Source organism: Schistocerca cancellata, chromosome 4 (genome assembly GCF_023864275.1).
Source record: "Schistocerca cancellata isolate TAMUIC-IGC-003103 chromosome 4, iqSchCanc2.1, whole genome shotgun sequence".
Lineage (NCBI taxonomy): Eukaryota > Metazoa > Arthropoda > Insecta > Orthoptera > Acrididae > Schistocerca > Schistocerca cancellata.
The window spans coordinates 684,633,590-684,658,765 of NC_064629.1; the positions used below are offsets into that span (position 1 = coordinate 684,633,590).

The 25,176-nt window shown below is 40.5% G+C and overlaps 1 protein-coding gene across 1 annotated transcript in view; it reads right to left on the minus strand.

The window, feature by feature from the left end:
- The window catches only part of LOC126184630 (steroid receptor RNA activator 1), a 54,182-nt gene that overhangs the window by 4,664 nt on the left and 24,342 nt on the right, over positions 1-25,176 (minus strand). The window contains exon 3 of the mRNA XM_049927102.1: positions 13,037-13,142. Coding sequence (XP_049783059.1) covers positions 13,037-13,142 — 106 coding nt within the window. The remainder of the gene's footprint in view (positions 1-13,036; positions 13,143-25,176) is intronic.

Here is a 25,176-nt window from a genome sequence, read left to right on the forward strand (position 1 = left end):
TAACCCACACATCACACCAGTAATTGCCAAACGACGCCTCGCTTGGCATAAGGAGCATAAACATTGGACGATTGAACAGTGGAAAAACCTTATGTGGAGTGACGATTCACGATATGCAATGTTGCGATCTGATGGCAGGGTGTGGGTATGGCGAATGACTGGTGAATGTCAACTGCCAGCGTGTGTAGGGCAACAGTGAAATTTGGAGGTGGTGGTGTTATGGTGTGATCATGTTTTTCATGGAGGGGGGCCATGCACACTTTGTTGCTTTGCATGGCACTATCACAGCACAGGCTTACACTGATGTTTTAAGCACCTTCTTGCTTCCCACTGTTGAAGTGCATTTCAGGGATGGCGACTGCATCTTTCAAAATGATCGAGCACCTGTTCATAATGCACGGGCTGTGGTGGAGTGGTTACACGACAATAACATCCCTATAATGGACTGGCCTGCACAGAGTCCTGATCTGAATTGTATAGAACACCTTTGAGATGCTTTGGAATGCCGTCTTTTTGCCAGACCTCACCAACCAACATTGATTCCTCTCCTCAGTGCAGCACTCTGTGAAGAATGGGTTGACATACTCCAAGAAACCTTCCAGCACTTGACAAAGTATGCCTGCGAGAATGGAAGCTATCATCAAGGCTAAGGGTGTGCCAACACCATACTGAATTCCAGCATTACCAATGGAGGGCACCACGAACTTGTAGGGTTTTTTTTTTTGTTTTTTCCAGCCAGGTGTCTGGGTGCTTTTGATCACAGTGTATAAACCAAATCCACCAAAAATAAATGTAAACTATATCTATGTGAAACAGCAGATAAAAATCTGTTTACCAGCTTCCTAAGAGAGAGTCTCCATTCCTTCCGAACTATGTATGAGTAGACCAGATGTGGTATAAATTCAAAGAAATAGTATCAACAGCAACTGAGAAATTTAGTCCAAATGAATTAATAACTGATGGGACAGATCTCCTGATACATAAAACAGGCCAGAACTCTGTTGCAGAAGCATCAAAAAACATCAAGTGGGATTTATAAGATTTATCTCCACAACTGACGATGTTTTACAGAAGTTCAAAATTTAGTGTGGACTTCAATGTGAGCTGATTTTAATAGTTTCCACAATGAAACACTATCTCAGAATCTGGCAGAAAAGCAACGAGATTCAAGTCATATGTAAAGTACACCAGCAGCAAGACACAATCAAAATCTTTACTGTGCGACAGTAATGGTAATATTACCGATGACAGTGCCACAAAAGCAGAGTTACAAAACACAGTTTTCCAAAATTCCTTTGTCAAAGACAGCAAAATAAATATTCCAGAATTTGAAACAAAAACAGCTGCAAATATAAGTAATTTAGAAGTGGATACCCTCAGAGTAGCAAAGAAACTTAAATTACTTAATATAGGAAAGTCTTCCAGTACAGTGTGTACACCAATAAGTTTCCTTTCAGAGTATGTTTATATAACAGCTCCATACTTAGTAATCACCTACAACTGCTCGATTAGCGATAGATCCATACCTAAAGACAGGAAAGTTGCCAATGCCACAAGAATACCCAAGAAAGAAAATAGAAGTAATCCATTGAATTATAGACCCATATCACTCCCCTACATTTGCAGTAAGATTTTGGAATATGTATTTCGTTAAAACATTGTTAATTACCTTTAAGAGAACAATCTATTGACATGTAGTCAGCATGGATTCAGAAAATGCTGTTCTTATGAAACAACTATCTCCGTAGTCACATGAAGTATTGAGTACTATCGACAGGGGATCTCAAATTGATTCCATATTTCTAGATTTCCAGAACGTTTTTCACACCGTTCCTCACAAGCTGCTTCTAATCAAACTGCCTGCCTATGGAATATCATCTCCATTGTGCAAATGGATTCATGATTTCCTGTCAGAAAGATCACAGTTCATAGTAATTGATGGAAAGCCACTGAGTAAAACAGAAGTGATATCTGGTGTCCCCGAGGAAGTGTTGTACACCCTCAGATGTTCCCCATCTATATTCACAATTTGGGAGACTATGTGAACAACATACCTACATTGTAAATGATAGCATCATCTGCAAACAATCAAGCAATGTCATCAGAAGATCAAAACCAATCGCAAAACGATTTAGACAAGATATCTGTATGGCATGAAAAGTGGTAATTGAATCTAAACCATAAGAAGAGAGAGGTCAGAGCACATGACTACTAACAGTAATTGTTTGGTTACATGATAAATCACACAAATCGGAAGGCTATCAATTTAACTAAATACCTGGGGACTATTAATAACCTGAAATGGAATGAACACACAGAGAATGCTGTGGGGACGGCAAGCTACAGGCTGTGTTTTATTGGCAGGACACTTGGAAGCTACAACAGATCTACTAAACAGATTGCCTACACTATGCTTGTCTGTCCTCTTCTGGAGTATTGCTGCACAGTTTGGGATCCTTACCAGGTAGGATTGATGTAGGACATCCAAACAGTTTGAAGAAGAACAGCTCATTTTGTATTATTGCAAAATAGGGGAGGTTGTGTCAGGGATATGATAAGTGAGTTGGGGTGGCAATCATTCAAACACAGGCGTTTTTCATTGTAGTGAGATCTTTTCATGAAATTTCAATCACCAGCTTTCTCCTCCAAATGTGAAAATATTCTGTTTATGCCCACCTACAGAGGGAAAAATTATCATTGCAATAAAACAAGAAAAATCAGAGTTCACAAGGAAAGATTTAAGTGTTCGTTTTTCTTGCATGCTGTTCAAGAAGAGAATGGTAGAGAGAGAGAGAGAGTGTGTGAAGGTGTTTCAATGAACCCTCTGTCATGCACTTAAGTATGCACTGTAGAGTAACCATGTATATGCAGATTCATATGTTAATTATGATGGTGTGCAACACCCATGGAGATGCTACAGTAAAATGGATCACCATCAAAACAAATCATTCATACCAATATTTAACAGCTATCTTAGTAAACCATCATGCACACACAGCTCATGAGCTAGATACTTGTTCTTGCAACTAAGCTAAAACGACACAGTGATAAAAGAATTACCAGTTTGCACAGCCACACAGAATCTGACAGCCATTGACTGACGACAGAGTAATTTTTCATCTTTTCCATTTCATCAATCTGAAGAATATTGATGAATGAGACTAAAAGCATCAGAAAAGCAACCCAAGTAACAGCAGTATTACTATCTGCAGAATATTCTTCTAGTGTGTTCTGGGATCATTAACTGAAGTGTCAAGTATCATGTTTAAGTCAGACACCAAGATCTGTAACTTGGAACCAATAATGGAACAAAAGGTGCAAAGGTCATCATGTTCACAAAGTGCCGCCACAGGCACAGTATATTCTTTGGATGGAGCCCATTTTCACTGCACGTATGTAACGGCAGGCAACCACTGGTGGGGTCTTCTTGAGTACCTGCTGCTAAATGCTACCTTGTTCTTACTCATGAAGTGCCTACTCCGACAGCTAAATAAGAGATCTCAATTTTCTGTGGAAAGTTTTAATAACATGATTTTGTGCTCTATTGACCTACTAGGGCTGAAAATTCAACAGCTTGGGTGAGCTTGATGTTTTTTTACTTTCTAATGTTAAACACTAGCTACAATACTATTCATTAACAAATTGTGTTTCATCCCAGCCAAGGGTTTTTGGTGGTGATGAGGTTGGATTTCATATGCGCATCTTTCACTACTTCATTGTAGAGTCAACTATATTGGAATTTTTAAAGTGATAACAGATTCAGCATAAACACCAACAGAAGCAACTCCCAGCTAAGCAGTAGTAGTAGTAGTAGTAGTAGTAGTAGTAGTAGTAGTAGTAGCCAATACAGCACTACAGCTACAACATACACAAGCTAACAATCCCCAACATGATTTGCCTCATTTACTGTTGCCAAAGAAAATTTAGAATTTTATACATACCATGTCAAGTAACATTTAGTTGTTCTAAAGGTAGAAGATCACTATGCGGCTTTTTCTTGTTGTACATAGAGTCGAAAATTTGCCGCCTTTTTAGGAAGTAGATCCTAAAAAAATGCCACTTGGATAACTATGTAATTTCCTGGAAATCTATTGCACTCACAAATATCATATAACATCACCATCTCCATCAATGTCAATCAATCATGTTATTCTTATCAGGAACAGATGACTGATTTTGCGACTTTGTTGCAAATCTGTGCAACCTGCCTTATGTCAGAACATCGATTCAAAATGCAGCAGCAAAGTTTGAAACTGATGTTTGAAAGAAAACCCGAGATATCTCAGACTGTGCAATGTAATAGTGACAACCCAAGTGTCTGAAACCAAACAACCAGATGACCAACTAACATAATTGATTCCAGAGGTAGCCCAGACACTATACCATCACAGCACTGTAAATCCTCACAAACACTATCAGTGACTATGTATTCATGTCTGTCATGATTGTCTTGCAAGTACTCCAAGTTACAATTATATCTAAACCTTTACTGCGAATGTTAAACATTCACATCACTGGGCTCATTGTTCAGCACGTGATAAATGAGGACATGTTGCCTTAGTTTGCTGCAGCACAGTGCTATGATCAAGTGGCCAGTTAACAAGCACACCTTTCTTTTTCCCAGTGTTTATACTGTCTATTACATGTCTGCTTTTCCAGGAATTGGCAAACTTTATTTTATTATTTAACTTTGTGCTGGATGCCCCTTTGACACCACAGATATGAACGTAACCTAAGGGAGAGAAGTTGTGTGCAGCATCTGTCTATTAACCACGTAAACTTTGTTTGCAAGGTACACGCAAGGGCTAGTTGCTATAAGAAAGCTTGTGCAGCATTATGCCACACTGCCCAGTTTGTGACCAGAGACTTACTGTAACCAGCAATGATTCTGCATGCAGCATATGTGACATTAGTGGTAGCCAACACACAACAAATCTGCTTTGGCACATAACTATTGACTATGTGGCCAGGCTGGGCACCAAATCAATGAGTCATGAAGTCAGTACCTGCTGTAGTGTTGGCTTCAGCAGTGAGGCCGCCACTGATACACTGTCACCCTGATAGGACTGCCTACTTGAGGATCCAGCCACAGCACTTCTAGGCTGAGGGTTGATCTGAGGCCCTCACAGCCACCAAGCCAATTGGTGCCTGACACCATCAGACGCTGCCAGCTAAACACTGGACTGGTGTTTGCACTGCAGATGTCTATGCTCTCGTCAATCGGCACAGCTGGGACACTGCCTACATTCATAATAGGCGTACCAATTTGTCACGCCCACTCCTGACGGAGCTACGCTGCCCAGTGAGGAAAGCTAATGTCACACCACAGCCTCTACAAGTGGTATCAGAAGTACTGGTAGAGACTAGAACGGCAGTTCGATGTCTGCACTGACAAAGGGAAACATTGTTAGCAGCAGTACAGCGGCAGTGTTTAACAGGAGGACACAAGTATGAGGTCTGTTCAAAAACTTCTGGAACTATATCCACAAAATTTTTCTACACTTACCTTTTACTTATTGTGCACAGTCTCCTTTGAAATACTCTCCTCCACAATCAATACACTGCTCCCAATGGCGTTTCCACTTTCAAAAGCAGTGCTCTTGCTGGAAATGCTGTCTGAGAATTTTCTTTTCTGTCGACCACTGTCGCAAATCTTTGCCTTTCAACATCGTAACAGTAGACCCATGTCTCACCAGTTAGATTCTCTTAAGGAAGACCTTTTTCTCATTTGCGCACTCCAGAAGCTCTTCACAGATTGCGAGGCGAAAGTCTTTCTGGTCTTGGCTCATGAACTGTGGGACGAACTTAGCAGCCACGCAATGCATTCCAAGACGCTGTGTAACAATTTCATGATATGATCCGACTGAAATGTTTTCTTCTGCAATCTCTTTGACCATTAGTCTTCAATTTGCATGCACAATTTCGTTGACATTTCTGACACGAGCATCGTCAGTAGAGATCGATGGGCGTCCTCAATGAGGGTCATCTTTGGGAACTTCTCTCTGGCCATTTTTAAACCACGTGAATTGTTCTTAACACTGAGTACAGCTTAAGCACTCATCACCGTAGGCTTCCTGCTTCATTTGGTGTCTCTTTGTAAAGGGTTTCTTGAGTTTCACACAAAATTTAATGCAGAAGCATTGCTCCTCTAACTCAGCCATCTCTAAATTCGCAAACTGTGCAACACAACATTCTACTCAATACAGCATTGAACAATAACTAACAGACATACAACAATGAAATGCCCAGCAGTTACACATTAAACACAGGTGTGTGCAGAGATGCCAATCACATTTCGCTCCAACACACCAATGGTGCAAAATTACAAGTGTTCTGGAATTTTTTTGGAAAGACCTCATAAGTGCCGGCTTGCATTACATGGAAGGAGCCTCTGCAAATGACTGCTGTAGAGAGAACAGAATCAGGCATATCTTGGAAAAGTTGAACAAGTATCAACGGCTAATCTTTCTACCACCGAGAAAGATCGGAGAAAACTGGCAAATTCACAAAAGTGGACCTCTTCGAGACCAAAAATTGTGATTACTTCATTAAATATTGAGGGACTGCCGCAAGAGAAAAGTCTTACTGTCACACAAGTGCAAACAAAATTCATGGAACATTTTAGTATTGGAAGAAACACACAAAGGGATAAACATCTGAACACCAAAAATTGAAGACATGAAGAGGTATTAGAACATCCTCATGAAAAATATGGTAGTACTACCTTTGTAAGTCCAGATACAAAGATTAAGTCAACAAGCATCACAGAGACAAACAACATCAAAGCTTTAACAACTGAGTGCCAGTTGTGTACTATTACATCAGTGTGCAAAACACTTAACACTGATCATATCTTCAATAAGCCAAATAACTTTCATAACCAAAACATCAAGACTGTACTGGGAGACGTACTGGGGATGTAGCTTAACTGATAAAAATCAGGAAGAACTAGAAAGTTGAACAGGCAGAGGGAAACTTAACCTTTTTTTCTTTTTATTCTAAACTAAGAAAATCATTTAATAGCAGCAGATTGCAGAGAGGGTATAATCCTGATATCATCTTTATCACTGAGAACACTGCTCACCATGTTAAAAAAAACAACATTGCCCTATATCTTGTACAGTTTCTGGAGTTGTCCAAGTAGAAAGTGAACCTTTCAAATACTGTTTTAACTTCGTTAAAGCAAAATGGAAGGCTTTCAGAAATGAACTAGATCTCAAAGTTGAAAACATAGGGGCTGATCCACAAAACTACAAAGAACTTGTTGAACTTGTAAATTATACGTCAGGGAGGCATATTCCTAGTAGAGGTAGTACCCAATTTATATTTGGCCTCGACTCAAGATCACAAGACCTCTTGAGTGATTAACATAGCAGGTACTGAATTAACAGATAATAGAATGATCATTCCTTGTGTGTACCAATCACCTAGTTCAAATAGAGAAACCTTTTCTAAAAAATTAACTGAGGTTTGGATAAAGTTTCAATGACCAAGAACATAGTAACATTATGTTGAGACAAATATAAACACAAATATCGTGGATGAAACCCGTAGCAGAGTCATTAACATTCTTCACAATCTTAGCACGAGAGATGGTCAACAAAGGTAATAAAAACTTCAGTAATCAGTTATGTTGTTACAAATATACCCAAGGAACTCTGTGTAGTACATGTTAATGATCTTTGGCCACTTAAAATTAAAATTTGCATTGGATAAACTCATCACACAGCAGGCATACAAAAAATTTCTTTCTAAACCCAAAATTCAAGATTTTTCAGTGGTATTGTCAGAGCAAAGCTGGGATGAAATGTGTAAAGAAAATTATGGTAAAGAAAATTATGGTAAAGGAAATTATGGTAAAGGAAATTATGGTAAAGGAAATTATGGTAAAGAAAATTATGGTAAAGAAAATTATGGTAAAGAAAAATTATGGTAAAGAAAAATTATGGTAAAGAAAAATTATGTATAAGCAAAATTATGTATAAGCAAAATTATCTAAGTTCTGCAAAATATTTAAACTGTAGTTTGAGCAGTCATTTCCAAAAGTATCCTAATCACCAGCAATGACAAATGAAAATGAGTATAAGAAAGTACTCACCATACCATGAAATATCTCAGTTCCATAAGAAGAACACACAGTGTGTCAGAGTTCAAAAATTATTCTCAAAGATACAAAATATTTACAGGAAAATGTTGCATACCACAAAAAAACGTCAGTAAAGGACAAAACAATACTAAATGCTGAAAATAAAAGTAAAGCGACCTATAAGGTTGGGATTCGGTTTCCCTGTTTCTTGTTTTACAATCATTTACAGATAAAGACATGGGTAGGTCAATAAATGATACACAGAAACTACCAAATTTTCTGAATGAATCTTTCAGGTACAGCAGAGAAACAACAACAAAAATTCCCGCAGCAAAATGTCGTCCCAATAAAACATTATGTGGCAAGTACAATGATGTTAGCATTGCAGAGCATGAAATCAGCGAAACATAACAAAAATTCAAAAAGAATAAGAAGTCAGCAGGCATAGATGAAGTGCAGGTCAGTGTATTTAAAAAATGTGTACACATTATACAAGCCCTATTGAACAACATGAGTCTTTCAGCTCATGTAATTTACCAGGGTATTTGAAACAGGGAAGAGTTGTGCCTCTACTAAAGAGGGGCGACACAGAAGATATAGTAAACTAAAGGCTTATTTCTCTGCTGTTACCAAGTGAGGTGGCACAATGGTTAGCACACTGGATTTGCATTTGAGAGGACGACAGCTCAAATCCACGTCTGGCCATCTAGATTTAGGTTTCCAGTGATTTCCCTAAATCACTTCAGGATAGTTCCTCAAAAGGGCATGGCCGACTTCCTTCCCCATCGTTTCCTAACCCGAGCTCGTGCTCTGTCTCTAATGACCTCACTGTAAACACTAATCTTCCCCTCCTCCTCCCTGCCATCATCAGTCTTAAAAATACTAGAATTCATTGTGGAAGACAGACTAATGAATTACTACGAGGTGCATTCAAGTACTAAGGCCTCCGATTTTTTTTTCTCCAGACTGGAAAGAGAGAGAAACATGCGCATTGTTTTAAAATGAGGCCGCGTTCATTGTCAATACGTCCCAGAGATGGCAGCACCGTACGGCAGATGGAATTTTACTGCCAGCGGCGAGAATGAGAACTGTTTTAAATACTTAAAATGGCGACGTTTTCCTTACTTGAACAGCGTGCAATCATTCGTTTTCTGAATTTGCGTGGTGTGAAACCAATTGAAATTCATCGACAGTTGAAGGAGACATGTGGTGATTGAGTTATGGATGTGTCGAAAGTGCGTTTGTGGGTGCGACAGTTTAATGAAGGCAGAACATCGTGTGACAACAAACCGAAACAACCTCGGGCTCGCACAAGCCGGTCTGACGACATGATCGAGAAAGTGGAGAGAATTGTTTTGGGGGATCGCCGAATGACTGTTGAACAGATCGCCTCCAGAGTTCGCATTTCGGTGAGTTCTGTGCACACAATCCTGCATGACTACCTGAAAATGCAAAAAGTGTCATCCAGGTGGGTGCCACGAATGCTGACGGACGACCACATGGCTGCCCGTGTGGCATGTTGCCAAGCAATGTTGACGCGCAACGACAGCATGAATGGGACTTTCTTTTCATCGGTTGTGACAATGGATGAGATGTGGATGTCATTTTTCAATCCAGAAACAAAGCGCCAGTCAGCTCAATGGAAGCACACAGATTCACTGCCACCAAAAAAATGTCAGGTAACTGCCAGTGCTGAAAAAATGACGGTGTCCATGTTCTGGGACAGCGAGGACGTAATCCTTACCTATTGCATTCCAAAGGGCACTACGGTAACAGGTGCATCCTACGAGAATGTTTTGAAGAACAAATTCCTTCCTGCACTGCAACAAAAACGTCTCGGAAGGGCTGCGCATGTGCTGTTTCACCAAGACAACACACCCGCACATCGAGCTAACGTTACGCAACAGTTTCTTCGTGATAACAACTTTGAAGTGATTCCTCATGCTCCCTACTCACCTGACCTGGCTCCTAGTGACTTTTGGCTTTTTCCAACAATGAAAGACACTCTCCGTGGCCGCACATTCACCAGCTGCGCTGCTATTGCCTCAGCGATTTTCCAGTGGTCAAAACAGACTCCTAAAGAAGCCTTCGCCGCTGCCGTGGAATCATGGCGTCAGCGTTGTGAAAAATGTGTACGTCTGCAGGGCGATTACGTCGAGAAGTAACGCCAGTTTCATCGATTTCAGGTGAGTAGTTAATTATAAAAAAAATCGGAGGCCTTAGAACTTGAATGCACCTCGTAAAATAAATATAACCACCTCAGTGAAGCACACTTTAGTTTCCAGAGTAACAGAAGTACAGAATCAGCTATAGTAGAGGTTACAATAGTGGTACTTGGTGTACTAGACAAGGATGAATGTGTCACAAGTATATTTTTAGATCTATCAAAGGCCTCCGACACTGTTGGCCATAAAATTCTGTTAAGAAACTATAAAAATTAGGAATACGAGGAACTGACCATGACTAATTTTGATCACATCTGAAACACAAAGCACAAAGGATGCAGACAGCACAAGCTTCACATAAAGTGAATTTTTTAGTGAAACATTTATCAGATCCCATGCACATTAATACAGATGAGACAATAAGGGCAGCATTTGAGGACCCATCAGTAAACAACCAATTCTTTAAAGAATCTAAATCCCACATATAAAACAGCTTCAAACATTTGGTTACAAATACGTTAGTGTGTTAAATATTTGCTTTAAGTAATAAGTGAGAAAAAGCTTAGTAAAGGCTTCAAATTATGCTGAAAGTTCGTTGGAAGTCAACGAGTGCTCTCATCATGAAACACAGGATGAACATGAACTGGGTAATTTGTGCTACATTTTAAGCAAAAGCTAGTTTTTTACACATGTAAACATTACAGTTTCAAGTCTCCGTCAAACATACAAAAGAGCTCTTTCTAAACCCAAAATTCAAGATTTTTCAGGGGTACTGTTAGACAAAAGCTGGGATGAAGTGTGAAAAGAAAATAATGTAGAAGCAAAATTGTCTAAGTTCTGTACAATATTTAAACTATACTTTGAGCAGTCATTTCCAAAAGTATCCCATCATCAGCAATGCCCAATGAAAATTAGGTCAGGGTACCACACCCCAGGTTCTGGGATGGGCGCTTAGTAACATATCTGATATACATTAATGACTTTCCAGACAATGTTAGACGAGGGGAAAAAAAATTTTCTGATGACAGCAACAGTGCAATTGTTGGACACAAGATCAAATACTTTTGTGGCTGCATATTAAACTGAAACACTTCTAGCTGTAGTAATGAGTTATGAAAAGTTTTTTTTTTTTTTTTTTTTTTTTTTTTTTTTTTTTTTTCATCTAGTGTTGTGCTTGTGGGTATTACTAATATATGTTGAATTATTTTTGGTATTTTTTCTCACTGTTTGCTTTTGTGCACTCACTAATTTCTTCTTAAGTGTTGAATTAAGACATTTGCGAGTGGAAATATGTAAAGATGTTAAATATTTGTTTCTAAAACACTTCTAAACTTAGCTGTTGGGAAGCTCAATACCAGGCTTTTCTCACTTCCAGTTTTCATCAATACGAATAAGAAAAATCTGGAACATTCTACCCTATTAATGCACAACATCAACTTACGGTGTTATTCTATTTGTTGTACATTAATTAGTGAACTGCAATTTTTTTCTAATGTAAATGGCAAATCCCTGAAAGCCAGTTCCTAATTCTTTGAAAGACACTTAACAATGTCTTCTGTTGGAGTCTCCAACAGACTAAATTATAACACTTGTTTCATCTGCTGAAAGTACCAATTATGCTTGATGAATGTCAAGTAGGTCATTATGCGGTGTCACACACTAGTGACACCGTGCCTAACATTCTACATCCAGAGGTTGGCACTAACACATGTGACTGCCCTGCTAATCCATGGCTGGCTTGTAGACACACCCTCTGCTGCACCACCATCAAGCCGCCTTAAGAAGATGTCACACTGACGCCAGCCACTCTAATTGTGGAGTTCACTTTGAGCCTTCACAATGTTACCAGTCTGTACCTCTGTTACTGTAATTGTTTATATGAATGTGCCTATGTAATGGACTAGTGTAGGTTACTATTTGGACATGCCAAAGAATGTTAAGTAAATAATTTTACATAAATATTACATGTGCTTCTAATCAGTTTGCTTTCTGTCTCGGCACCCACCTATTCCTCGGCACCCACCATTGGACTGACTCAACACATTACATATGTAAGAAATAGGAGAAGAAGTAAAATTGAACTGTTAGTCTGAATGCATGATTCCTACCTAGGTGGCAAAACTATCTCTACTTCCAACATTGTAGGAATTGTTCTGCACTACTTTACACCCTCTTTTGTTAGCAATGATCCACACCAGTTCATTGTAACATCATTACTTTAATATGGAACAGACTAAGTTCCACGTTAGCATCTCTGTTCTTATGGTGCCTCATCCTATTTCACTTTTATCAGGCTTTTAATAATGGTATTCTGGTATTAATAAACCTCAAAATTTTCTATTAACATGTCTCAGAGCTACATAGTTCATTTTCACTAGTTGTCTCTCATGGTCAGACGCATAGGGCATTGGTGTTAACCAATTTTTTTCAGTCTGACCACTATGAGAATGTAAACAATCAGGGTCCTGTTATCTTTCTGTACACGAGTTGAAATATTCATTAATCAAATTTGACTATAACAGTTGAATGAGGCTTCCAGTTCATTATATTTCTTTTAATAAATTCACATTGAAATCACTGCAAACTATTAACTGTTTCTATTTGTGACAGATGGTTCAACCCGCACGCGCACCCGCACGCGCACACGCACAGAGAGAGAGAGAGAGAGAGAGAGAGAGAGAGAGAGAGAGGAATATTCATATTCATCACTACATATTGCAGTGCATAATATCATAAATTTAATCACATCGCGTCAAAGAAATGAAAAATACATTTCACAGCTTACCTTCAGAGAGCCTTAGCAATTTTTCTTTTAAATCTGCTGGAAATTTATTTTCTTTCCACTGAGACTCAAAACATTTAATTCTCATCTTGAAGTCATATTTCATATCCTGAAAAACATTTTAAATTACCCTAAATTCAAAATATGAAAGTAAAAAAAATTGCAGTTTAACACACAAGATCATTTACTTAACAATAGAGAGTACAAATGAAGTACAGCTTGTGCAGATATGTAGAAGACATTTTCTTCCATCTTTTTGAACCATTATTATTATTATTGTTGTTGTTGTTGTTGTTGTTGTTGTTGAGAGTGGTGGTGGTAATGAGTCTAAAATCAAGGTCTGTAAGAGTAAAGATCCAACTTCCAGGATATTATTAATGCACTGCAGGTGAATTATAAGAAAGAGTGAAAAAACAGAAAAAATGCTAATTTCAGAAAACAATAAATGATAAAAATATATACAAACAAGGACTGAAGGAAACCAAGCAAGGGAAACTGAAAAATAATAACTATCAAAACAGAAGCTGTAGACTCAATCAAAATCAACATTTAATGTACGGTTACTGATGTCATTAGAGAGAATTTTAGATTAGGGAAGAATATGAAAGGAAATCGGCTGTGCCCCTGCATTTTCCTAGAATGATTTAGGGAAATTACGGAAAACCCAAATCTTTATGGTCAGATGGGTATTTGAACAGTCGTCGTCCTGAATCTGAGTCCAGTGTGCTAACCACAGCACCACCTCGCTCAGTGGAAGAGAGTTGTGAAGAGGAAAATGAGAAGAAAATACTGCCATGTAAAATCACAAGTATAGTAGGAGCTGAAAATATATACAAGGACAGACTGCAATCCATTAAGTTTGAACATATTTATCTTGGGAGGCAAGGATACAAAGGCATAATCAGAATCAGGAAATTAGGTGTTTTCCCCGTAAACAGAATTTGCAGACTAGATGATGTGTATCATCTCTCATATTTCCAGTAGTGGGGCTACAATATGCGATACTGTGAAATAGGGGCAGGGGTAATGGTACCATTTTAAAGGAGACTGCTGACACAGGAAGGAACCTTCAGCATTCTCAGGTTGTAATAGGGTCTGACAAGTACATTATAGAGCATCAATGGGAAATGGAATACTACCACAAAATATTAGTCTGTAAGTTTGGGTAATGTCTCTCATTTCTGATCACACTGCATAAACGTCACAATCTTGCTGCAGAAGCCAATCATGTCATTCATGTTAAAGATGAGTGGAAAGAATAATAATCTGGCAATATTTGCTGGCTAAGTTAATATTGTCTGAGAGACAAGCTAGGGAACAGACTCCTTTGCTGCTTTTGATACAAGGAAGAATTCATGATACTAGTGTAATACACTTGGTTTGAGAGAAGTCATCAGAACAGGAGAGAAATTGTAAAGTTGTGGTGAATAATTATATTTTATAATTTAAATACTGTCCAGTCCCTGAGCTAAAAATTCATTAGTTAGTATCCACTCCATAGCAATTTACATACACACCCAAAAAATATTTCCACTGGAGATTGTACAAAATTGTGAACATATTGACATTTACATTCATAAAGATGTTACAATATTACAATCACACTTTTTATTGAAACCTTCTTGGTAAATAAAGTCTGAAATAGATATGATGGATTTTTTTAGAACTCTGGGGGTTTTCAGTTTGAGTACAATATGTTTTGTCATGTACATCCTCTACAAAATGACAAATTAAGGGTTAAAATAACTTGTAAACTGTAGCTCAGTTACAAACAAAATCTATATGAAGCAGCCACCTTAATAACACATTAACATCTTGTTTAATATGCCACATCAAATCTGGATAAAATTCCAAGTTTTCAATGACTGCCTCCATCATCGTCAGGGATTAAGTCTGACTGTCATGAAACTGGTAAGGTTTCCACTTGTATACCCAAGGATGACATATGGCTAGAATAGGTCATGGAGATGGTGCATGCTGAGGTGGCACTACCTGTGTCCATCAATTATGTTTGCACTTTCTGTCCACCATCACCTGCAGTTCCATTGCTTACATGAAGCGGTACATTATGATAAGTCTTTCTCTGTGCTCTTTCTTTGTCAAAAGCACACTTCCATGCACTGTAAAAATCAAGAGGTAGTTTAATTTCCACTGTTTCTCTTATCAAAAAGCCCCAATAGTTTTATGTACGAGCCAGCAATATCGTATGTTCAAACATAAAGTTAGATTTAAATTATTCAAAGTTTGTCAGAAAAGCCAAAATTCTGACAAACCTATGAATAACTTAAGACCAAGAGAACCCATTCCACAAAGATCTGCCGAAAATATACAAAGATGGCATACCAGTGAGACCAAATGTTAGTGATCAGCTCTCCTACATACAGGCTGGTTAAATTATTGGTGACTGTAGTTGAGCACTATAGACATCACATTAATAACACAAAACTGTTCACTGATATCATAAAGAAGATTAAGATAGGCCCATGTGAAGTCCCAGTCACTCACGATGTAGTCTCCCTTTTTATGTAGGTACAAGTAGAAATAAATTAAAACTATTGGCTATTCATGTCTCCCCTGAAATTTTAAAACTGTTTCAACACACTTTGAGATGGTGTAGGCCTACTTTTTGTATGGTTGAAATTACTGTGAAACAACTGATGGAACAAATGTGGATTTGCTGCTGTCACCAGCTATAGCTGTTCTTTTCACGGAGGATTCTGATGACCAAGTGTCGAGCAGTGCCCCCGCCTATCTATTCTGCTCTTTCAGATATATTAATGATACAATTTTAATCTGGTCACATGACAGTTAGGCAGTTCAGCAGCTCATTGACCACATGAACAGTGTACATCCAAACATAAAATTTACAGTGAACGTGAAAGAATGGGAAGTCGCCTTGTGTTGGTTGAATGAAAAGCAGGTAGTCCGGTTGACCATTCTGTGTACTGAAAACAAATGCATATGGACCTATATCTCAATAAGCGTAGCTTTCACCAGCCGGCTGAGACAGTAGCTAGGATAAACACCCTGATACACAGAGCCATGACTATTTCAGGCAAGGACCACCTCAGCTCAAAGATTATTCCTCTGATGATGTTATTCAGAAGTAATGGGTATTTTGTCCACTATATTAGGTCAATGTTATCGAGGAATTCAAGAGCTGATATTGTTCAATCAAGCCAGGAGCATCAGCACACAAGTTCTGTGGTGCAAGAACTTGGAAGATGGGTCGAGTCCTAAACAGGCAAGGAATCGCACCAGTCTTCCAGCCACTCTCGAAAACTACAGAAATGTTGCAAACTGTTGTGTGGTAGCAATTATGCAGAGCAGTCAATACAGACTATTATTGATCACTGTGGTGAATATCAATGGGACCTTAAATACAGGAATTTTGAAAAATCGGTGGTGGCCAATCATAGTAAGTTAAATAAACACAACATTATGTTTGAATGTATGAGAATTCAGAGTCACACAATAAGTTATTGGTACTCTGTGATAATGGAAGCATTGGAAATTAGACTACGGCTTGATTTCTATAAGGCATTGAAGTGTGCACTTGACAAAGAAAGAGTGTGATGGAATACTTCTCATAGTTACCTCCTGATGTACACGGTGACACTGCAAGTGACACAGGACAGCAAGTGCAAATATAATTTATAGACATACACAATATGACATCAGCACCCACCATCTTCGCAACATAACGTAGCCAATCGGATGCCTTCCTCTGGGCACAAAAGTGAGAGCCTCGCCAATTTCATGACAGTCAGACTTAGTCCCAGACAATGCTCATGTAGAAAATCATCAAAAGCTCAGGATTTTATCCAAATTTGATGCTGCAAGTTAGCCGAGAACATTTTATCTACAATCTCCATCGCTTTGTAGCTGCATTAAAATCTATTCCCTGATAATCTATTCCCATGTGTTTTGAATTTAAATAACCATGGCAACCTTTCAGCATTTGTTGGATAGTGTGTTACATGAATTATAACCAAAACAGTGCATGGTGTACCTGGATGACACAATTATGTATTCAAAGAATATTCCTGAACATCGGGAGCAGTTACGCCAAGCGTTTGATTGTCTGCGTGCAGCACGATTAACATTGAGTTTAGAGAAATGTCATTTTGTATTGCAAGAAGTTCGGTATTTGAGTCACATTACTGGGCAGGGTGGAATTCTTACCAATCCAAACCTAGTTGAGACTGTTCAAAATTTTCCAACACCCACAAAGCTAAAGGAATTGCAATCTTATTTGGGGCTAGTGAATTTTTACCATAAGTATGCTCCAAAATTTGCAGAAATTACAAGATCTCTCATGCAGCTACAACAGATGGGAGTGATGCTTCATTGGCCAGCTGAGTGTGGACGATGCATAGGCAAGATGTGGACTGTTACGTGAAAAATTGTGTTCTGTGTGCTCACAGAGCAGCCACCTGTTATGGGAGTCATCACGTGGATGCTTTGTAGTAACACACTGTCGCCATCGTCCTGGAACACTGCCACCACAAAACACCATGACAGGGGCAGGAGCCGGGGATCCTGGCCTGCGGACACCAGACAGCAGTGACCTGTCCGGCTGCCATGCCTCCCACCCGCCAACACAACAGAGGCCCATAGCACATGGTTCCAGCTGCTGCAGTTAATCTGTTCGAGGCTGAAGTGCCACCGTCGAGGCAGCAGATCCGAGTTATGTCAGCACAGCAGTGGGAACACGTTAATATCCACCAGTCACCTCAGTCGTCACTAAGAATATTACAAGTGGAAGCAAACCTCGCCCAGAGAGCCCACAACCAATGTATTGCAGTTTATCAGTAAATGTTGTTATTCTGTCATCAGGAGTCATCCGTGGACATACCCTCACCATCCTTTTCCTCACACCCAGCAGAGAACCCAGGTTTGAATCTGGTGACGGGCAGTGAAGTCACGTGGCTGCCAACATGCCCCGCTTACACTGGTATCAGATTGGCCTCCTACAAAAGTGTACCATTACTTAGCCAGGATGACAAAAACTGAAGTAGACATGTCTGACTTGCTCTCAAACACATGTAAATAAGGGAGTTCAAGATTTTCCATGTCTTAGGTTTGATAAACATGACAGCTAGGAATGAAATACGAGGCCCACAAATTTCATGAACCTTTTTAAAACTTGACATGATACCACTCATTTGCAGGCCAAGTAAATTAAGAATATATTGAGCTGGAGTCATTACGAAGGATGTTACACTATTAATGGTAAGAGAAAATAGGATTAGACCTAAAATACTTCCTTAAGGGAGTATTTGTCTTACACCAGATTTTCGAGCATAACTTCAGGTAAGTAATTTAAAAATCACCCTGAAAGGACAATCCATATGTATGTACAAAGACAACTATGGCTGCCCCTTCAATTCAACTGCAATGTAGGGGCAGCTCATTTCATGAGAAAAACTATGGGCTAATCTGGTATGACTGATATGGAAGCAGCATAGGATAGTAGATGCCTTCTGGGAGGAATGGAAGAAGTGTCATGCATCTATTATCTACCTGAAAGTGTGGAGTTTATTAAAGGGGGCATTAGCCTACCAGAAGTTGCTCCATCTCCAAGTGAGTAGAGGTCTTATTTGCATCCACAAGCCATTGCCTGGGATCATCAAAACAAATGTTGGGTGAGTAATTACTCCTCTAACCATTCCCTGGGATACCCATATTGCTTGGGACCCACAGAAAGACAACAGATCAGGCAGTGCAATAAAAGTCAGAGACCAAAAAGTGAATACCTGAGATGACAGAGAAACTATAGAACAATTGAACAAGAGTTTGGAGACCACTCACTGAGTCGCTACAAATTAAAACGTGGTTGAGGGTGGTATTTTCCATAAAACGTAGAGTTCTGTTAATTACTATCAGCTGTAAAGGTGCTAAACATTCCCAGCAACAAATATTGTTCCTGACCAGTGACAGATGTAAACACATATCCTGTACTATCCTTGCATTTTGAGCTGTCAGTATGAATGATGGTGGCACCTTGATACTTCTGAAAAACTGAGAGCAAGAGAAGCTGAGAGATCATGTGGACCACCAAAACTTGAATCACTGAAATAGATTGGTCATAACTCATGGTCTGGGTACTAACTAAGCAGCAGTGTGCAGAAATACACAGCAAATTCTTATTAAAGGGGATACCAAAGAGATTTCGTAGAGGCTTACACAAACGAAATGACAGTTTCAGTGACTTACTGGTCTCATACAGATATGATTTTATTTATATAAACTTTGAAGCGAAGATCAAAAATTTGAACCAAGGCCGGGAATCTAACCCAGGTCTCCTGCTTACTAGGCAGGTGCATCAGCCATTAGTGACCAGGAGATTGTCTATGGGATAGTCCAAAACATGTCGGTGATCAGTCTTACTACATAATGATGTACTACATCGAATAATTTCAAAACCAAGGCGTTGCTGAGCCACAAACCTGTCAACCAGTCCAGTTCGGACAAGACCAGTACCCAGTAAATATGGAGTGGAGTAGTGCAATCCATGCCCCAGCAGGTATATGGGCCAGGAAGTAAAGAGAGCTTAGCTTTTGCATGACACTAGTATTTAGTTCATGACTATGGGGAAGCCACATCAGCTTTTTTTCTGAGAACCTAAAATCAGGGCTGCACAAAAAGTCCAAGAGCTGGGTACCCAAGTAAAGTTCTGAGTCACAATGAACTGTGGTAAATCCACAGAAATGCAAAACTCTGTTTTTGTGGGAGGGAGATGGAAGCCATGTGAAAGCTTCCACACAGAGACCCTTCAAATGGGTCCTTGGAGCTCATGTTCAGCCAAGGTTAAACACTGGGAACTATACCAAATGCAAAATTCTTCGACATATAGGTCTGATGGAGGTCATTTGCCCATTGATGGCAATGAGAAAGTGTGTCACACGTAGCATGGAGCCCTGATGGACACCATTCTCTTGGACTCCTGGGGAGTTGTTGAACCATGTACCCACTAACTCGAAACCATCGGTGGTATAAAAACTGACAAAAGTTGGTAAATAACCTTGAAAGCCCCAGTCATGAGAGTAAGTAAAACATGACAGTACCAAGCCGTGTTTTATGCCTGGACAAAAAAACTAACATGACATGTTGGCATTCAGGAGAGTGTCTGTTGGACTGCTATTTCCAACCTAACCAAATGGTCGATTGTGAATCATCCATTGTGATAGCCACATTGATAGCACAACAAAAAATTCTATGATATGACAACCCAGTGTAATTGTTGGACTACCATCCTTTCAAGCAGTTTGTAGAGCACACCAGCGACATTAATCAGTTAGCAGGTGTGAATGGACGTAGGGTTATTGCCTGGTTTAAAAATAGGGTTGATCGTGCTATCTATCCACTGAGAAAGGAAAGCATCTTCCAGCCAAATACAGTTGAAGACCCTGAGCAGATGGAATCTGGATCACATTCAAATGCTGAATGTTGGATCTTCTGATTATGAATTGGATCAGAGACTGGGGCAATATTGTGTGACAAATCAAGAACCTAAAGCAGTTCTTAATCAATGAAAGATTGATTACATAATTCAGTATAGCAAGTGTGTGTGTGTGTGTGTGTGTGTGTGTGTGTGTGTGTGTGTGTGTGTGGAGCGGGGGGGGGGGGGGGGGAGGGGGGGGGGAGAAAAGAGGGATGTCTTTAACTTGGCATATAAGCTTTAGAAAGGCTTCCAGGTAGGAAGAGGATGTGGACACTGTCACAAAGTGGATGATACGGTGATTAGTAAGAGCTGACTCATCTGTAGAAATACCCCCATGAATGAGGAGACCCAGAACCATTGTTACCTTTCGTGGCACAGTTAACTATGGAGATTGGTCCACATCTGGGATGAAGTGGCATATATTCCCAAGGAGGACACACAGCACTCCCTGTATTTCTTCTTACTGCCTTCAGTTAATTAGTGAGCCTTTGCATTGAGTCACATAAAAGTGATGAGGGTGGTTGGTGAAGGATGTAACTTGAGACATTGCAGGGCTCTTTGTCAGTCCTTAAGATCTGTTGAAATGTCTTTGATTCACCATGGTACTGGCCACTGGTGAAAGTGGTCCAATACAGGGGAGGAGGTGGGGGGGGGGGGGGGTGGAAGTGACAGCAAAGATATACAACAGCCAGTTGGCTTTTCAGAGACCTCAACATGGCAACTGGTCCATAAGGGCAATGCCAAGAAAGGATCACTGCAACATCATAGCTATCACAAAGATTGTCATACAGTGACCAATGCAGTGAAGCCACAAGATTGGGGTAAAAAGAGAGTAAGGTCAATAGCCATAAAAATGCCATAGGTGGATATGAGTAAAATCATTGGCAAGGCATAGATAGAGATCAGAAAGAACTTTGTTAATCAGATGATGAAGTGGTAATCCTCCACAGGTGGTGGTGGTGGTGGTGGTGGTGGTGGTGGTGGTGGTGGTGGGCATTGAGAGCCCTCAAGTAGAAGAAAGTTGTTGTTGTTGTTGTTGTTGTTGTTGGTGGTGGTGGTGGTGGTGGTGGTGGCGGCAGAGGTCATCGCAAGGTAAATTAGTACCAGGAGTAAATCAATGTTACAGCGATTGCTGGGATCACTCACACTGTTACTGTTTCCAGTGTGGTACTAGGGGGACTCCACTCACTGACATCTGTACTAACCAATAAACAGACCCCTCCATAAGCTCTCGGAATCAGTACTGTTCAATCGGAGTGCATTGTAACCTCAAAGAGATGGAGAATTGACATCAGTGAAATACATTCCTTGGAGAGCAACGCAGATCACAGAACAAGAGAGCACTAGTTGTAGTTCTGGCTGGTAACAGTAATATCAATTGCAGCTCCACTGATGGCATTAATTGTAGTTCTGGCTCGTGACAGTAATATCCATTGCTGTTCCATTGAGGTATCAAGTTAAGGAGGCCAGGAGTACAAGTCGCACCCAAGACCACTGTCTGTCACCTGTGGGGATGGAATAACAATCAGAAAAGATTGCTTCAGTGTCCAGTGGTGTGGGAGGATCTGGCACCTCCTGGATCAATGGATTAGTCTTCTCCCAAGAATTATTCTCTATCTCTAACTAATTTAGAGGGTCAGCACTCTTGTGAGGTCTTATCTGCTGTGGAAGTAGGAAATTAAGAGTAACGAGCTGGCCTAGGGCCAGCAGTCCGTGATTCCTTCAGCCATTGGCATCTGTTGTGTCACTGGTCCGTAGATTTCTGGGGAGGGGGTTTCCTAAAAAGAAATCCTGACAACAGATGGTTCCATATGAGGATACTGTTTTTTCAAAGATGGTTCTATAGGAACCCATGGGAGTAAATACTCGAGGTACTGTTGATGACCATGCCACAGCAGTGGCAAAAGCCGATACCAATGAGACTACTTCCAAGCTTCAAAATATGAGAGGTGATTGGGGACAGTAAGTTTCTGAATTTTGGATTTCTTAATTAGGAAAGCCCATTTCTTAGATCAGGGAGGGTGGTCATCTCCAACAGAGAATCGCGTGTGTGTGTGTGTGTGTGTGTGTGTGTGTGTGTGTGTGTGTGTGTTACACTTCTTAAAAGAAATGAATGTGGAGATGAACTAAATGTGTTGTACACGCATGCACTCGAAATGACCACAGTGACTCTGGTTTTAGTGCATGTGAGAGTGCATGTGATACAATTAGGAGAGAAGATAGCCAACCAAGAAATTAAAACACAGAGAAAACAAAACACAGAAGAACTAAATGAAAGGCACAGGGAAATGTTGATGAAATCTTCTTGGGTTTCCATCTGGGTAGCTGCGTCGAAAATCTGCAGATTTTCGACGCAGTTACCCGAATGGAAACCCAAGAAGATTTCATCAGCAGTATACACTGGGAAAGCCTACATTGACAGGAAAATGCGACTGGCTGAGCACTTGCAAAAAACTAGGGTGAGCCAGCCACCCTTTGACACATTAAGAATATCTCCCTAAAATCTTGTTAGGAACGTTGGACAATTCACAAAACTTTAAAACCTTAACCATATTTGTTTGATTATTACATAAAATAGAATAGAGATCAGCCGGCAAACCCACCGCAGTTCACAGGTCGGCAGATAAAATGCAGTGCAATAAAATGTGACACACTGTGGTCTGCACACCACAAGCATCACACATTGGAGGGTCCTGTCGTCATAGTAAGAATCCATGCATCATAGAGCTGTGGAATATGCAAAGACGAGTAAGAAGGAAGTACTCCACGGCCGAGTTGTCAGCTTGATGGGACAGAGCTTGTTATCGGCCACTGACAGTCACTTGTCTTCCCACCAACACATGACTTCGTACATCAACTGTGAGGTGATAGCATGCAAGGGGACAGCACACCGAAACACCTGAGGATCGCAACACGCAGGAGTGGCCGAGCGGTTCTAGGCGCTACAGTCTGGAACCGCGCGACCACTACGGTCGCAGGTTCGAATCCTGCCTCGGGCATGGATGTGTGTGATGTCCTTAGGTTAGTTAGGTTTAAGTAGTCCTAAGTTCTAGGGGACTGATGACCTCAGCAGTTAAGTGCCATAGTGCTCAGAGCCATTTGAACCATTTTTGATCAAGGCATGCCTCCTTCGTTGCCCAATCTGCCCTTTCGTTCCCCACAGTCCCAATGTGCCCAGGTACCCAGCAGAAAGACACGGCCTTCACCATTTGTCGTTGTTGGAGGAGGGCATCCTTGATACTCTGGGGTACTGTACCCGCTGGGTACAAACACAGGAGAGAGTAAAGGGCACTCAGAGAACCTGAGCAAAAGAGAAATCTAACACCAGGAGAACGCCTCATCTACACCAGTGCTCGAAAGATCGCATATAATTCTGCATCTAAGACAGTAAATTATGATGGCAGTCTTACCTTGAGGACATGATATGGGAAAACGACAGAGAAACCAGAAGAGCCCTCTGCTTAGACCCATCCATAAGAAGAGCTACATGGTCATGATACTCAGATAAAATATCAGAGAATATCACATTAAAAATGGAAGCAGGAGTGCTACCTCTCCTGTACCGCACCAAATTTAAAATCACTCCGGGCCACGGCAGATGGTTAAAACCCTGAATTTTGGGTCGTACTGGCTCCACACTGAGTGACACCAGCACATGTTGCATGCAGATTCCAGATGGCATCGTGGCTTGTACACCATTGGAAAAAAAAAAAAAAAAAAGCATTCCACAGGTGGATGAGCAACAGTATGGTGCGTGGGTGAAGTTGGAGCTGCAAGGAACTGACACACCATGCGGATCTGGTGCCAGATGGTAAGTGGCAGTTCCCCCGCCTCAGCACAGATGCTAGGTATGGGACTGGTCCCAGAGGCACCTATGGCCAGCCTCATGATGGACAGCATCAATGATCCGCAAGTAAGAGGGCCTCGCTGGCCCGTACCCCGTGCACCCGTATTCCAGCCGCAAACAGTCAAAAGCCCAATGAAATTGAACGAGACAGGCCCTGTCTGCTCCAAGACCTGTGGCTAAGGTACTTGATGATGTTCAGTGCCTTCAGGGTTCTGGCTTTCAGGTCTTGCAGATGTGGCAACCATGACAATCAGGAGTCAAAAATGAGGCTCATAAACCATTGTGTATCTCTAAAATGTAGGATGGTGTCCCCCATATTCAAGGCAGGCAAAGTAATAAGACAACAAGAACGATTAAAATACACACACACACACACACACACACACACACACACACACACACACCACTGGAGGAGGAACAGAAAACAGCAAAATTGTCTACAAATAAGGAGCACTATACAGGATTCCTTACTGTAGACGTGATGCTGTTGGTGGCTATCTCAAACAGGGTAACACTTAAAACACTGCCCTGAGGAACACCATTCTCATGTTCAAATCACCAACTTGAGTCCTAAAAAACCGCTGAGGTAGGAAAGACCGAATGAAGATGGGGAGGTGGCCATGAAAGCCCTATTGATGCAGTTGTGTGAGAATACAGTATCTGAAAGTAGTACCGTATGTCTTACTTATATCAAAGCTAGGAGGGTCAGATTGTCGACAGTGGATGTTGTGGCGTAGCAAGACAGCCACGCCACTCGGAAAGTAGCCGAAAGGCACGCGTACACACACGCCGACTGGCGTGAAGTCTGGAACAGTAATAGTTATGCCTACACTAAATAAAAGTATGCAG